This window comes from Cetorhinus maximus, chromosome 20 (genome assembly GCF_964194155.1).
Source record: "Cetorhinus maximus chromosome 20, sCetMax3.hap1.1, whole genome shotgun sequence".
Classification (NCBI taxonomy): Eukaryota; Metazoa; Chordata; class Chondrichthyes; order Lamniformes; family Cetorhinidae; genus Cetorhinus; species Cetorhinus maximus.
This window is the reverse complement of record NC_135898.1, coordinates 10379891-10394693: the sequence shown is the minus strand read 5'-3', so window position 1 is coordinate 10394693 and position 14803 is coordinate 10379891. Positions and strand designations below refer to the sequence as shown.

General features: G+C 42.5%; 1 protein-coding gene across 1 annotated transcript in view; it reads right to left on the bottom strand.

Annotated features, from left to right (window-relative positions):
• The window catches only part of LOC144694635 (netrin receptor UNC5D-like), a 454385-nt gene that overhangs the window by 48931 nt on the left and 390651 nt on the right, over positions 1-14803 (bottom strand). Inside the window, exon 12 of the mRNA XM_078565228.1 lies at positions 3206-3290. Coding sequence (XP_078421354.1) covers positions 3206-3290 — 85 coding nt within the window. The remainder of the gene's footprint in view (positions 1-3205; positions 3291-14803) is intronic.

Here is a 14803-nt window from a genome sequence, read left to right as displayed (position 1 = left end):
GTCTGGCTGAACTTGTTCTCACACTGAACAATTTCTCCTTTAACTCCTCTCACTTCCTCCAAATAAAAGGTGTGGCTATGGGTACCCGCATGGGCCCCAGCTATGCCTGTCTCTTTATGGGGTATGTGGAACATTCCTTGTTCCAGTCCTACTCCGGCTCTCTCCCACAACTCTTTCTCCGGTACATCGATGATTACTTCGGTGCTGCTTCATGCTCTCGTCGGGACCTGGAAACATTTATTAATTTTGCTTCCAATCTCCACCCCTCCATCATCTTCACATGGTCCATCTCTGACACTTCTCTTCCCTTCCTTGACCTCTCTGTCTCAATTTCTGATGATAGACTGTCCACCAATATCCATTACAAGCCTACTGACTCCCACAGCTACCTCGACTACAGCTCCTCACACCCCACTTCTTGTAAAGACTCCATCCCATTCTCTCAGTTCCTTCGCCTCCGTCGCATCTGTTCTGATGACGCTACCTTCAAAAACAGCTCCTCTGACATGTCCTCCTTCTTCCTTAACCGAGGTGTTCCATCCACGGTCGTTGACAGGGCCCTCAACCGTGTCCGGCCCATATCCCGCGCATCCTCCCTCACGCCTTCTCCTCCTTCCCAGAAACATGATAGGGTCCCCCTTGTCCTCACTTATCACCCCACCAGCCTCCGCATTCAAAGGATCATCCTCCGCCATTTCCGCCAACTCCAGCATGATGCCACCACCAAACACATCTTCCCTTCACCCCCCCTGACGGCATTCCGTAGGGATCGTTCCCTCCGGGACACCCTGGTCCACTCCTCCATCACCCCCTACTCCTCAACCCCCACTTATGGCACCTCCCCATGCCCACGCAGAAGATGCAACACCTGCCCCTTCACTTCCTCTCTCCTCACCGTCCAAGGGCCCAAACACTCCTTTCAAGTGAAGCAGCATTTCACTTGCATTTCCCCTAGCTTAGTCTACTGCATTCGTTGCTCCCAATGCGGTCTCCTCTACATTGGAGAGACCAAACGCAAACTGGGCGACCGTTTTGCGGAACACCTGCGGTCTGTCCGCAAGAAAGACCCAAACTTCCCTGTCGCTTGCCATTTTAACACTCCACCCTGTTCTCTTGCCCACATGTCTGTCCTTGGCTTGCTGCATTGTTCCAGTGAAGCCCAACGCAAACTGGAGGAACAGCACCTCATCTTCCGACTAGGCACTTTACAGCCCTCTGGGCTGAATATTGAATTCAACAACTTTAGATCTTAAACTCCCCCTCCCCCCATCCCCACCCCGTTTCTTCCCCCCACCCCCCCTTTTTTTTTCAATAATTTATATAGATTCTTCTTTCCCTACCTATTTCCATTATTTTTAAATCTAAACTAATACCTTGTTAGTCTTTCCACCCCACACCCACTAGAGCTGTACTTTGAATATCCTGTCTTCCATTCTTAATTAGCACTTTTCTCAGACAAATGTCACCACCTTCGACACCTCTTTGACCCTTTTGTCTGTGACATCTTTTGATTATCTGCTCATCTCCACAATCACCACACCCTCAATGTGTCTCTTCCCCCACCCCCCACCCACCTTAAACCAATTTATATTTCTCCCTTCTTCTAACTATGCTTCAGTTCTGCCGAAGGGTCATGAGGACTCGAAACGTTAACTGATTTCTTCTCCGCCGATGCTGCCAGACCTGCTGAGTTTTTCCAGGTAATTCTGTTTTTGTTTTGGATTTCCAGCATCCGCAGTAGCTTTTAGCTTTTTGTTTTTATCTTTGGGTCAAATAAAACTGATGGCTGATAGGAGGGGTGAGCAACCAGCATTGTGACAACCTGAATCTCACGTGGGAAAAGCTGAAAGAAACAGGAAGGCTAGAAATCTGACAGTATTCCTGGAGAGACAAACAGTGTTAACACTTCACGTCCACGAGCTTCCATCTGAACAGTTCTCATGAAAGCTCACAGACCTGAAACATTAGCCTCTTTGACCCTCCTGAGGTGCTGCCTGACTTGCTGAGTATTTCTAGCATTTTCTGTTTTTATTTCAGATTCCCAGAATCCTCAGTATTTTGCTTTTGTATTTGGTTATATAGCCACCGTGGGACCTGCTGCACATAAATTGGTTGCCGCATTTCCTATATTACAACAGTGACTGTAGTAGTAGGAAGTAGTAGCAGTAGTGCACTCATGTGTAGTAGAAGGGTCAGGTACATACAGGGTTAAGGTGGAACTGAGTACAGGACCACCCACACAGTGGTATAAGAAGGCACATGATTCAGAGTCAAGGTCAGTCTAGAGATGGACAGAGAAGGATAAAGACCTAGGATAGTGTCAGCTCCTCAACTGTACCCTCTACCGAATATATGTATATAGTTATGAGTTGTCAATAAAGGCTTGCTATTAATATACTCAAGATCACGACACCTACTTCATGGTGTCCGAAGCAGTGTCCTTCCGTGACTACACATTGAAAGTACTTTATTGTCTGTAAAGTGCTTTGGGATATCATGCGATCGTAAAAGGCGCAAGATAAACCTCAGTCTCTCTATATGAAACAACTGAGGCTAAAGCGCTTAAAGATTTAATTTCTGTCAGTTAGACAGCATATGTTGTTAGAATACAACAATCAGTAATGTTTTGTTAAAAACTAGGTGAATCACCAGGAGAGATACACCCAATCTCAACATAATTAGAAGTGCACTCATGTGTTATTATAACAATCTATAATTAGCTGATGTGAAGATAATTATTTATAATAAATACCCTTAATAGTTCTGATATTTCATTTGGAACTTTCAATAGCAAAGTACTAATGAAATGAAGCATTGTGAATACATAATGACTATGTTTTTACTTTTTTTTAAACCATGCAATTAGATTTCAAAGCTTTAATTATTTACTGTTAAAAGTATTCCAGGCAAACAACATAGTTTCATGCTTTTTTAGATGCAATGCCCACAAGCCAAATCTAAGATCAAAAGACAGCTCAAAATGACCAGGAACCTCAATGTATTTTTCAGATTGTTCCCTTGTCTGTGAACTATCAGACCATGAAAGGTCTCTTTAATAAATCCAATTCTCCACTTCAGTTGGCCGCTTAATTTCCCTCACACCCCTGGATACATGGAATCTCAAACATGCGGACTGCAACCTTCCCCATTCCACTATGCACAGAATTTAAAAGTCACATTCACTTGAATATTCATCAGCTCCTACCTGTTTTCACCTTGATTTACTGCGAGATACATTTCCCATGAATTCCCCTCCGGAATTGCTCCCAGTGGAACCAATAAATGGACCCCTGATATGAAAGAAAATTTATCGTTAGTGTCACAAATGAATTTATAAATTTTGTCAAATGTAATTATCATCAGTAAATGGGACTAGGGCTGAAGATTATCAATGGAAGAACGAGATTATTTATTCTGACCCGAAGATTATTTGAACAGGGAATACTTTACCAAAAAAGTTAGAAAGTCAAACTGAATAACATTTATAAAGGAATTGATTGAGCATTGGAAATGATGCTTAATAGCTGGTATGGGGAAAGGACAGATAGATGAGTGGACAGCTCCAGACTCAAGCTAGTATGGGCATCGAGGCAACCGGGCTGGTCGGTTCTGTGTTGTGACTGCTCCAATTTTTTCATGTGAAGCTTTCGAGGAAAGCTGGCAGGCATTGCGGCCAACCATTATCTTGCAAATGTGACCTGCAAACCTGCTTCATCTCAGCCTATTGACTGAAGATCAAAATGTGTGCGCAGGTTTTTCCTTCCAGTCTGATGCCCGCTCAGTAATTTGGATTTGTTTTTGCTGTTTGTCTGCTGCTTTGTTTCTGTGGATGTAAGGGCTTGGTCTACCACATACCTGCTGATGATGGGCATTGGTGACAGGAATTGGAAAGCATGCTGGGGGGCCATACATTCAGCCTTACAACCCATTGAACAAGCGCATGCAGGAACTCAAGAGATCCTTAGAGAGTTTGAAGGTTGGAGGAAGTTACAGGGTTCATCCAAAATGGTAGGGTTTGTATCCCTTTCGGTTCTCAATGTGATTCAGATCTCACATCTGCTCAAAGAGAATTGGAAACTGCGACTGTTGAACCCTGATGAACTCTGGCAGCCATTGGAAACTCATCACAAGCGCTGCATCACGGGTTGTAAACACAGCAAGGTCATTTCTGCTCTGTAACCAAATAATAAATAAGTTCATAAAGAACAGTTTTGCAAGTTCACTGTGCCTAGTGCACAATGGCAGTCTTTTCCTGAAGACCTTGAGTGTGTCCAGAAAAAAAAACATAAATCAGAGAAATTTGGGACCCATTATGGGAAATACCAAAATGATTTGGAACTGAGAAATTTTTCCCCTGTTGGCGTGGGACCAAATTCTAAAATATAGGAATTTCTCTGGACCATGAAGTTCATACATTTTGTCAAAGGAAGGAATATACTGACACTAAGGTGAGTATTGTCCCTTCTAACTCAAGGGATAAATGTTTCAAAGCTTTGTCATTAACTTTAACGACTGGTAAAATTGGGAAGCTGCAAATTGGTGAGAGTATAACCTCACAGCCACTGTTTTATAAGTCTCTGAACATTTAAGCTCTGGGGAGGAAACCGATGTGCCTTTTTTCTGTTCCTTGGTTATAAAACAGATGCATGGCAAATCATTTTAGCAGAGATATGGCCTTCATCCATTCTGTACCACAGATCCTGCCACTAACTTTGTGGGACCCATTCTTAAGAAGTCTGACTAAAATAGGCATTAGATCTCTGAATAGGTTAACTAAGGGCATAATGCCTGTCGAAGGACCGTCTACAAAGTTAATCATTGATAAGCAGGGCAACTAATGGGAGATTTATTTGTAATTGAAGAAAAACTTTCTGTGGAGCCAGGGGGAGAAGGAGTGCTTTCCCCAACTTCATTGTCATATCCACTGCCTTTCCCTGGTCACACTCCCCCATACCCATTCCACACCCCTCCGTCCCTCCTGGAACTTAGCTGGATACTTGTGATTCAAGTGTCTCACGAAGAGCAGACATGACAGGCGCCAGTAGCTCAACCAGGATGTTCATGCAAGAGCACGTCAGAAGCTGGGAATTCTGTGCCGGGTAACTCACCTCCTGACTCCCCAGAGCCTGTCTGCCATCTACAAGGCACAAGTCAGGAGTGTGACGTAATACACTCCACTTGCCTGGATGAGTGTAGCTCCAACAACACTCAAGAAGCTCGACAACATCCCGGACAAAGCAGCCTATTTGATTGGCACCTCATCCGCCATCTTAAACATTCACTCCCTCCACCACCAATGCGCATTGGCAGCAGTGTGTACCATCTACAAGATGCAATGCAGCAACTCACCAAGGTTCCTTTGACAGTATCTTCCAAACCCCCGACCCCTACCACCTAGAAGGGCAAGGGCAGCAGATGCATGGGAACAACATCTCCTGCAAGCTTCTCTCCAAGCTACATAGCATCCTGACTTGGAACTATATCGCTGTTCCTTCACCATTGCTGGGTAAAAATCCTGGGACTTTGTCTCTAACAGTACTGTGTGTGTACCTACACTACAAGGACTGCAGCAGTTCAAGGCAGCTCAATGTCACCTTCTCAAGGGTAATTAGGAACGGGCACTAAATGCTGGCCTAGCCAGTGACACCCACATCCTATGAAAGAAGAAAAAAATAACGAGGCTTGAGAACCAATTTCAGCCTCGCCTCAGTTGGGGCACAGGCTGTCCATGCAGTGGTCAGTTTGGGCCTGGAAACCAGTTCAGGCTGATCTCTGCCGTTGTTCATCTCTACATGAGTGACAGGAGTTTTCTATCATAGTGTTCATAACATTCCTATTTTAGATATTGCCTGTGTTTTGACAGCAATATCACAATGGAAAAAATGGTTTGCACCTATTTCTATTACAAAAGCAATTTTTGGTTGCTTTCATTACCAAACAATATGCTCATGAAGTAGCTACCTTTGTGCAGCAAACAGTCCCGATGGACTGCAAAATAATACTACAATTGAAAAGTGCTGCAGAGATGTGTTTCTTCTCTGTGATATTGTAAAACACAAACTGAAACCCTTCTTATGCCACATGATTGACTGGTCGGAAAAGATCGATACAAACGGATAGTCCAACTTCGTGTTTCATGTTGTAGTTTAAATAAATCCTTCCAAGCTGAAATGGAGAATCTTAGCTTCATTGTTACAGACTCTCAGTTGCTGACCTAAATCTGAAATCCAGCAATTAGTTGGACAATAAGGTGCAAAACCCAAATTAAAGTGTTTCTCAAAGGTTCTAGATGTTTCAGACAGGCTGTTCATTTAACATCTTACAGGTTTTTGTTAACATCATAAGTTCCCCAGGTGACTCTTGGTTTCATTGATCCTTGGGCTGGATTAATGCCACATTCCTTAAGGTTCCAGCTGTTGCAGTCTCCTCTTGGAGGGAACTCAATACCTCAGGACTTCAGCTTGCCTCTGGAGTCTTCTGAGTGCTGCTGCCTTTTCTTCAATGGAGGCCGACCTTAGCCCCTGTGTATTCGCGCAAAAATAACAGAGACTTTGCTCTGAGCATTATTTTTGGTATAATTGTATTTCAGAATGCATCTAAGATTCTACTAGGAGTAGCACAGCAACAGAGACATCTCTGTGCATTCACAATCTCATTAAAATGCAGCAAACCAAGGCTACCCTCTTCCAGATAACAAGTTGCCATCAATTTCACAAATAACCTAAACTGCTGCTGTGCTGAGAAAGCTGCAAAAATGAAGAATTAGGAACCAGGTAACTAATTAAAACTCACATCTCAACTGGTGTACGACCATGCCCTGTGCTTTGATGCCAAGGTCAACAATATACAAGAAGAAGCTCATGGACAGATTACCTCTAATTGCAGAGAAATAAACTAACGCCTAGGTAGAATTTTTCTACACTCTGTCGGTTAAGGCAATTGTCGAAAGGATGTTTCTTCTTGTGGGTGACTCCAGAACTAGGGGGCACTGTTTTAAAATTAGGGGTCACCCTTTTAGGACAGAGACGAGGAGAAATTTTTTCTCTCAGAGAGTTGTGTGACTTTGGAATTCTGTGCCTCAGAGGTGAGATCATTAAATATTTTTAAGGCAGAGATAGATTCTTGTTAGGCAAGGGAATCAAAGGTTATTGGGGCTAGATGGGAATGTGGAAATGGAAACACAACAAGATCAGCCGTGATCTTATTGAGTGGGGGAACAGGCTGGAAGGGCAGAATGGTCTACTCCTGTTCCTATTTCTTATGTTGTTTCCCAAATTCCAGAGTAAATTTTCCCAGACGAGCAGCTCATCACAGTGGAATCAAGCGGTGTTTTCTTTTAATTTATTAATTCCTGAGAAGTGGGCATCACCGGCAAGGTGACCATTTATTGCCCACCCCTTCCTGCCCTTGAGAAGGTGGTGGTGAGCCTTCTTCTTGAACTGCTGCAGTCCATGTGCAGTTTCGGCAGCCTTATCACAGCACCCTTGATTTTCCAGCAGTTTCTACAATGGATTCATTGTTTCATGCTCTTGAAAAGTGTGGAGTCAGTGCAATGAGGGGGAGTCCATGAAAAATTTGCTTTATCCATCTCAGGCAAAAGTAAAGTTACTTCCCCCCCAAGGGCTTCAACAATCTCTCAATCTCAGGTAGGGTTCAGCCTTTCACCCCTCAAGAGAAAATACCTCCTTGAACACAAAGTAAATGATTAGTTTTACTCATAAAGTGAGTCTTAAATCGAAGGGCTTGTACCACATGGTAGAAACTCATCATTCTTCTGGCTGCTGGCAAACATCATCTACAGTGAAATCTCAGGAGTGAAAGTGTATTCTGTACGTGGAGAGAGTGTTAAAGTTTCTTTTCTTTTGGCTTGGCATGCTCGTGTATTTGCAGGGGCAACAATGACTTGTATTTATTTCACATAGAAAGACAAACCGTGGTGTTCCACAGAATGGGTAACAGAAAAATGGATGAGGAACCAATGAAAGAGAGACTGGGAAGGGTGATCAAAAGTTTGGCTGAACAGGTAGGTCTTAATAGGGTTTTCAATGAGGATCTTAAGAAGGAAGAAGGAGGAAAAGGAGAAAAGGGGGAAACATAGAAAGAGGAGTAGACAATTCAGTCTCGTTCGATTAGAGTTTTGGCAAATCTGTACCTCAATATTATTGACCCACCTTGTTACTACATCTTTTGATATCCTAACCAACAAAAATCTGTCAGTCTCAGTCCTGAAAGTTTCAATATCCATAGCCTTTAGGGAGAAAGAATTCTACATTTTTCCCACTCTTTGAGTGAAAAGGTGCTTTCTGATTTCACTCCTTTTGTGCCCCCTTGTTCTGGATTCCCCAAGGAAATAGCTTCCACATATACTCTATTAAATCCTTGTAACACATCAACTAAGCCACCCCTCAACCTTCTCAAATCAAGGGAATACATCGCAAGTTTTTGCAATCTGTCCTCATAATTTAACTCGTTAATCCCTGGCACCATTCAGGTGAATCTGTGCCGCACCTCTTCCTCAGCCAATACATTGGTTGGTTTCTGAAAACTGCATGCAGTGCTCCAGAGAGGTCTGGCCAAGGTAGGTTCTGTACACCTGAAGCATCATTTTTTCCAACCCACATCCCCCCTCCCCACACACGCCAACATCGCCACCGACCCTTTGTATTCCAACTCGCTTAAGCCAAAGGTCAACATTCCATGAACCTCTTTGAAACTTTGTGTACCAGAAGCGATTTGTCTACCATGACACCCTAAATCAGTCTGCTCCTTCAGTTTCTGGTCTCTTTGATTTGTCTTTCTAGGATCCAAAGTGGATGGCCTCACACTTTCCCACACCGAATTCCACCTGCCGCAGCTTTGCCACTAACTTAATCTGTCACTGTCACTTTGTAATTTCCTGCAGGAAGAGATAGAGAAGCGGAGGAGTTGATTGAGCATTGGAATTTCAGAGCTCCTGAAGAAAGAGACACAATTCCTTGGGATATCCTGTAAATATAGACACACTTCCCCGGAATTCCTGCGAATACAGATAGATCCTAGGGATCTCCTGCAACACTCCCATGGACCCCTGAAAATTCAGGCACAATTCCATGGACTTCATGTCAATCTAGACAAAGACCAAGGAATCTCCTGCAAATATAGACACCCTGCCAATTATACAGTTATATATTGGAAAACGTTTTCACCACAGAAGTAACATGTTAGTGAGTAAAGAAATACTGAAAAGTGTAGGATATAAAAATTGTAAACTATGTGGTACAATCGGCCTGATACAGTAGACAGAAAACTAAGGATCTCATGTAGTCACTAATTGAAAATAAGATTCAAAACCAAGCACAAATTGAAAGTGTGGCTTCTGAATCATGGCCACAGTATATTCCAAATAACCCAGTGTTGTGTTATTGTAATGATATAATACCTTGAGCTTATTTACTGTAAAAGACACAAGGCAGCAATCGCTCATAAGGATTGGGTAAACACTACGTGGATTCATTTATTAAGACTAGGGACATGAGAACAGTTACATATATGTATCAAGCTTAAAGACATCAGAGCTGTGTGTATGTGCTCTGCTCAAATCAAAAGTGAAACCAAGACTGGATCACATGACTAATTTCCCTTCCAGTGATGTCATACTGATATTCCTTAAAAGCGTATTACAACATTCTACACCACAATCAGCTTGAAGCTGTTATTGTAAAAATGGGACATCATTACGAAGGCACAAGAGGTGAAACCTTGGTAGCCCTTTACCTAATTACACTCCATGATTTGTTCTTTACTCTGCATTTAATGTAATTTGAAAATGTCACCCGTCCATGTTTTGATTACTGATTCTTTTGCCTTACACTGAACCTCCGTGGTTCTGACATGTAGAGGGCTCTTAACTCCCTGTGCACATTGAGAACCACCTTGAGATTATGAGATGCTTCTGAATGAAGGACTACTTAGAGCAAGTGGAATCTTTCTCAGCCTGTCCCAGCAATTCTAAACATGGAAATAGTTAGTTGCACAAAGGAGCGATCAACAACTGTTGTTTGTGGCTGTAGGATGTAATCTCTCTTAGTTTGTATGCATATGGACATGAATCTCAGGGAAGAAATTGGCTTTGGAGTGTGCGGCGTCAATTCATCAGAATAACACTTGGGTGCAAAGGGTTAAATTCAGAGGCGAGATTGCATAAACATAGTTTGTAGTCCCTTCAATTCTATATCTAACCCATGCTACACTTCCTGTAGGTATAACACAATAACAATTTGCATTTATTTAGCACCTTTAACAAAGTAAAACATCCAAAGGCACTTCATGAGACTGTTATCAAGTAAAATGTAGCACCAAACCGCATAAGCAGATATCAGCACAACATGGAACTATGAGGTAGGTTTTAAAGAGTATCTTAAAAGGGGAGAGACAGATGGAGTCCGAGGAGGGAACTTCCGAGCCGAGGATGCAGGCAGCTTGAAGGCACGACCACCAATGGTGAAGCGATTGGGCAAGTCAAGTCGGTCAGACTTGGCGGAGAGCACTCTTCTCAAAAAAGCATTCAGCTCCCTTTCTGTCACTCTTACTGGTACAAAGTCTTAGTCAGACCCTGCCTAGAGTGCTGCGTTCAGTTTTGGACGCAAATCTCAGGGAAGAAATTGGCCTTGGAGGTGTGTGGCGTCAATTCATCAGAATGACACTTGGGTGTAAAGGGTTAAATTCAGAGGCGAGATTTGCATATACATCGTCTGCACTACCTTCAGTTCAGCAGGTTGAGGGTGATCTAATCAAGATACAGAGAAAGAGTTTCCTTAAGTGGGGGAAGCCAGACAGGGCATAATCTTAAAATTAGAGCTGGGCCATTTAGGGGTGAAATCAGGAGGCACTTTTTTCACATAAAAGATAACACAATGTTGCAGCACATCTCCAGCACATTAAGCTTTTACAACTCCTGGAAATGGTGAAAGAAGAAAACTGGTCCTCATATTTTGACTTTGGGCCAATCCAGCATTGCTCATCTGTGACCTTATGTTGTACTTCTAACTGTTTCTATTGTTATAAGTATTAGCGCAGTACAGTATTTATTGAAGGGTGTCGTGATAATGCACACAGTTAACGTTATGACTTCTCCTAGCAAGTACCCCATTCAAATTCATTGTGTATGGATGTCAGTGCAAAGGATGTCAACTGGCATCTTCTATAACAATGTCACTGCTGTCAAACTAATGTTTTAGCTATTCACAGTTGAATTTCAAGTGGGCTATAAACTGATCCCACTGAATTGTGCAGACAGTAGATGCAATGTGTTGGCAGAGGTAGGTGAGTAGAATAAACCTTAATGATTCCAGTAACTACAGTGAGAAATTCTTCCTATTAAACAACTTCAGGGGAAAGAAACATAGAGGGCAATTCTATGTTTAATTCTCTGTACTCGGAGTTGGTATTCCACATCACCATTGTTGCTTCAACCTCTTGCTACTGCCACTGCTTTGTGAATGGGTGAGGATGGGCAAGGGTCGGTTGGTTTGTTATACGTACTATTCAGTGAACAGTAAAAGCCCGATACAATGAATGAAAATGGAGGGAAAGTTAGATCAAAACTGGATGAAGAAGATGAAGAGGCTCGCTTACGGAGAAATTGGTAATTTACTTTACCAATCAGTCAGCAAAGAACATCTTTAAATGAACACATCTTATGCTGACGTGAGGATTGGGAATCCATATATAGATCATGCTGGTCTGTGAGAATTAAATATCACCAGCAGCTGCAATCACTTGGATTCACAACACCTACGCAAGCTCTCGATTGAAAATACAAAATCCTGATCCTATCCTGAAAGTAATCATCAAAACAAGCATTTGTAGGTTACTTGCTTGACTATCAATTGTGGATTCGTGGACAAGGTACAATCAGTGTTATTGCAGAACCATCAACAAATCTTCAGAGCGAGGTAAAAGGAGATACTTCAAACACTTGTAACTTCCTTTGGTTCGGTGAGGTTCAGAAAGCCTGTTTAATATGAAGTCACTGATGTTCATTTAATGTAAAGGTGCAATCCCTGTTTAAAACCAAGTGTAAACTCCCTGTATAAGAGAGTGAAATTTGTTTTTGGCAGTGGCTGTAGATGGATGAAATCAAATTGGTAGCAATGGGACAGTGCAGAGGGAGCTTTAATCTGTATCTAACCCATGCTGTATCTGCCTTGGGAATGTTTGATGGGATCGTGTCAAGGCAGCTTTCCATTGTATATAACCCATGCCCAGCACAAGTTTGACAGGACAATGCAGAGGGAGCTTTACTCTATATTTAACAATGCTATATCAGACCATTAGTGCTGACAGTAATGTTTAGCGTTTGAAAGAGGGAATAGTCCATTCCCCTAGCCCCAACATCCCCCACTCCAATTAACATAACATTTGAAAAAAACAGTCTCTAACCAAGAGCTTATTTTGAAGTCCTTGAGCACAAGCAGCATTATCTACAGTAATATTCAGCCCGTTCTGAATACATTTCTGGCTTTTGTGTCTGTACTAGAAATTGCATGCACGATTCACACATTTGCAATAAATTATTTTTCCCATCAGACGTGCTTGTTGAAATGCTATCATGCATTTAAATTTACAAGGCAGAGTTCCATCTTTAGAGTGATGAATTTACCCAGTGCATAATGGTACTCAAATTGTATACAGCATTCACTGAACAAATCTTTATAGAATGATCTCTGATATACCCTTTCTGAATCACAAAACAATGAGCTTTTCCAGCTGCAATGATTAGAGTTAAAAAGTCGCAACTAAAAATCATAGCACATCACTGTTTCTAGTCCAACAGCAAAGTTCAGCTTGTAACTTGGTAGCTCTAGTTAGCATTCGTGAATAAAAAGACATTTACTTTCATTTGCACTTTCAGCACACAGCAAATAACCACTTGCATTCAGGGGACCCAAACTATTACAGAATCATTAGATTTTCCAGTAAAGGAGGCCGTTCAGCCCACTGAATGTGTCAGAACACATTCAGCCTTTGTGTTGGTTCTTTGAAATGAATGCACTTTCACCTCTTGTTTATGGATTCAGGTCCCACAAGAGAAATGAGCAGATAAGATTAGGCTGTCTGGAAGTGCTGCACTAACAGAGGGCACTGCCTTGTCAGACAAGACATGAAGCCATTTGCTTGATTCACTGAATGCAAAAGATCCCGTGCATTATTCAAGGGGGAGCAGAGAGTTCTTTGACATCCCTCTCCCAACTAACACTACCACCAACTGATTAAAAGCTCATTCATCTCAGTGTTCTTCCTGGGTCTTGCTACTGACGTTCTCCTCACGATCACTGAATTTCAAAGAAACTCGTGGCTTGTGAAATGCTTTCTGAGACGTTTCTGACAAGCCTGGTTCATTCCTGCATTGTTGCAAGTCCCCCTCGCTACAATTGCTTCAAAAAAAAAGAAAAATACTTTCACGCAAACATTTGGGCACCTTATAGGAAATTAGGTTTGCACAATGCGTTGTTACAAAGGGCCAGCACTGTCAGGCCCACGTAGCATCGGATAATGGGATGCATTTGTGAAAGGGAAGTTGGTAACTGCCCCAATTTACATTTCCACTACATTTCTTGTTTCCTGCTTGAATGTTGCTGGATCTCGCTGGTTTGCAGTCACACGAACCCCTGCCAAACAGCATCCCGGCAAAGTGACCATTCCTCGTTTGTAAGCCCGAAATGGTGGCAGACCATTTAAACGTGGTGGCATCACAACTGAACCTGCCCCCCACCTCCCCCATAGCCGTCGCTAGATCACGGCCCAGTATCCTTCCTGCTTGTGTTGGCACTGGGTGAGGATACGACTAGACTCAGCTCAGTCAGCCTTTTAAAATCAAGTAGACTTCCTGCAAAGACTATTAATGCTCACACGTGAATAATGATCACTAGTGAAGAGACTGGTTATCAGCAAGAATGTCCCAACCAGCAGCGAGTGCTGTCAGGAGACGATGGAGGCAGAAAAGATGTCAGGGAAGGAAGTAAATCAGCAAGTCATTGTTATAAGAATATCCATGTCCATCACCTGGCCAGCTTCTATTGCTGAGATACTACTGTCATTTAGCAAAGAAACACTGAATGTATATTCGCACAATACTCCACTGATTGTTATTTTCGCAGAGGAGTTCAGCTAACAGAAAGATAAATATAGGGGGAATTATAACTATTATAAATTATAAATAGGGTGGAAATAAACACAATTTTAGAAAACTGCACTCCAATGTCAGGTGAAAGCTCAGGATGCAGTGCATAATCAGCAGGTCACAATCTGTACATCAGTGGTTTCATAATTTCTCTATTTCGGTGGGCTCCCAGCCAATATCTGCACAGGAGCCATGGGCAAATATTGAGAAAATCCTGGGGACTCTGTGCAAATCCTGACACAATCCCGGAAAGTCCGACCTTAACTTCTAAAAGGCAGTGCCAGCTCCCCAAAAGAAAATCAGAACAGAAATAAGCGAGCAGATTAACAAACATCCAAAGATACGAGAATCTAATGATAATCGGTACCTGGGGACCAAAGCAAGTCATTTGGGACCCAGCAGGAAAACCTATGCAGCAGATCATGGTGCGAGTGTGAACTCTGACAGCTTATCAAACCAACAACAATTTGCACAAAGCCTTTGGCGTAATTAAACATCCCAAGGCGCTTCACAGTAGTATTAACAACATAAAATCACACATCAAGCCACATGATATGAGGACAGGTTGGCCACAGAGGTAGTTTTTAAGGAGCGTCTTAAGGAGGGAGAGGTTGCGAGGCGGAGAGGGTTAGGCACGGAATT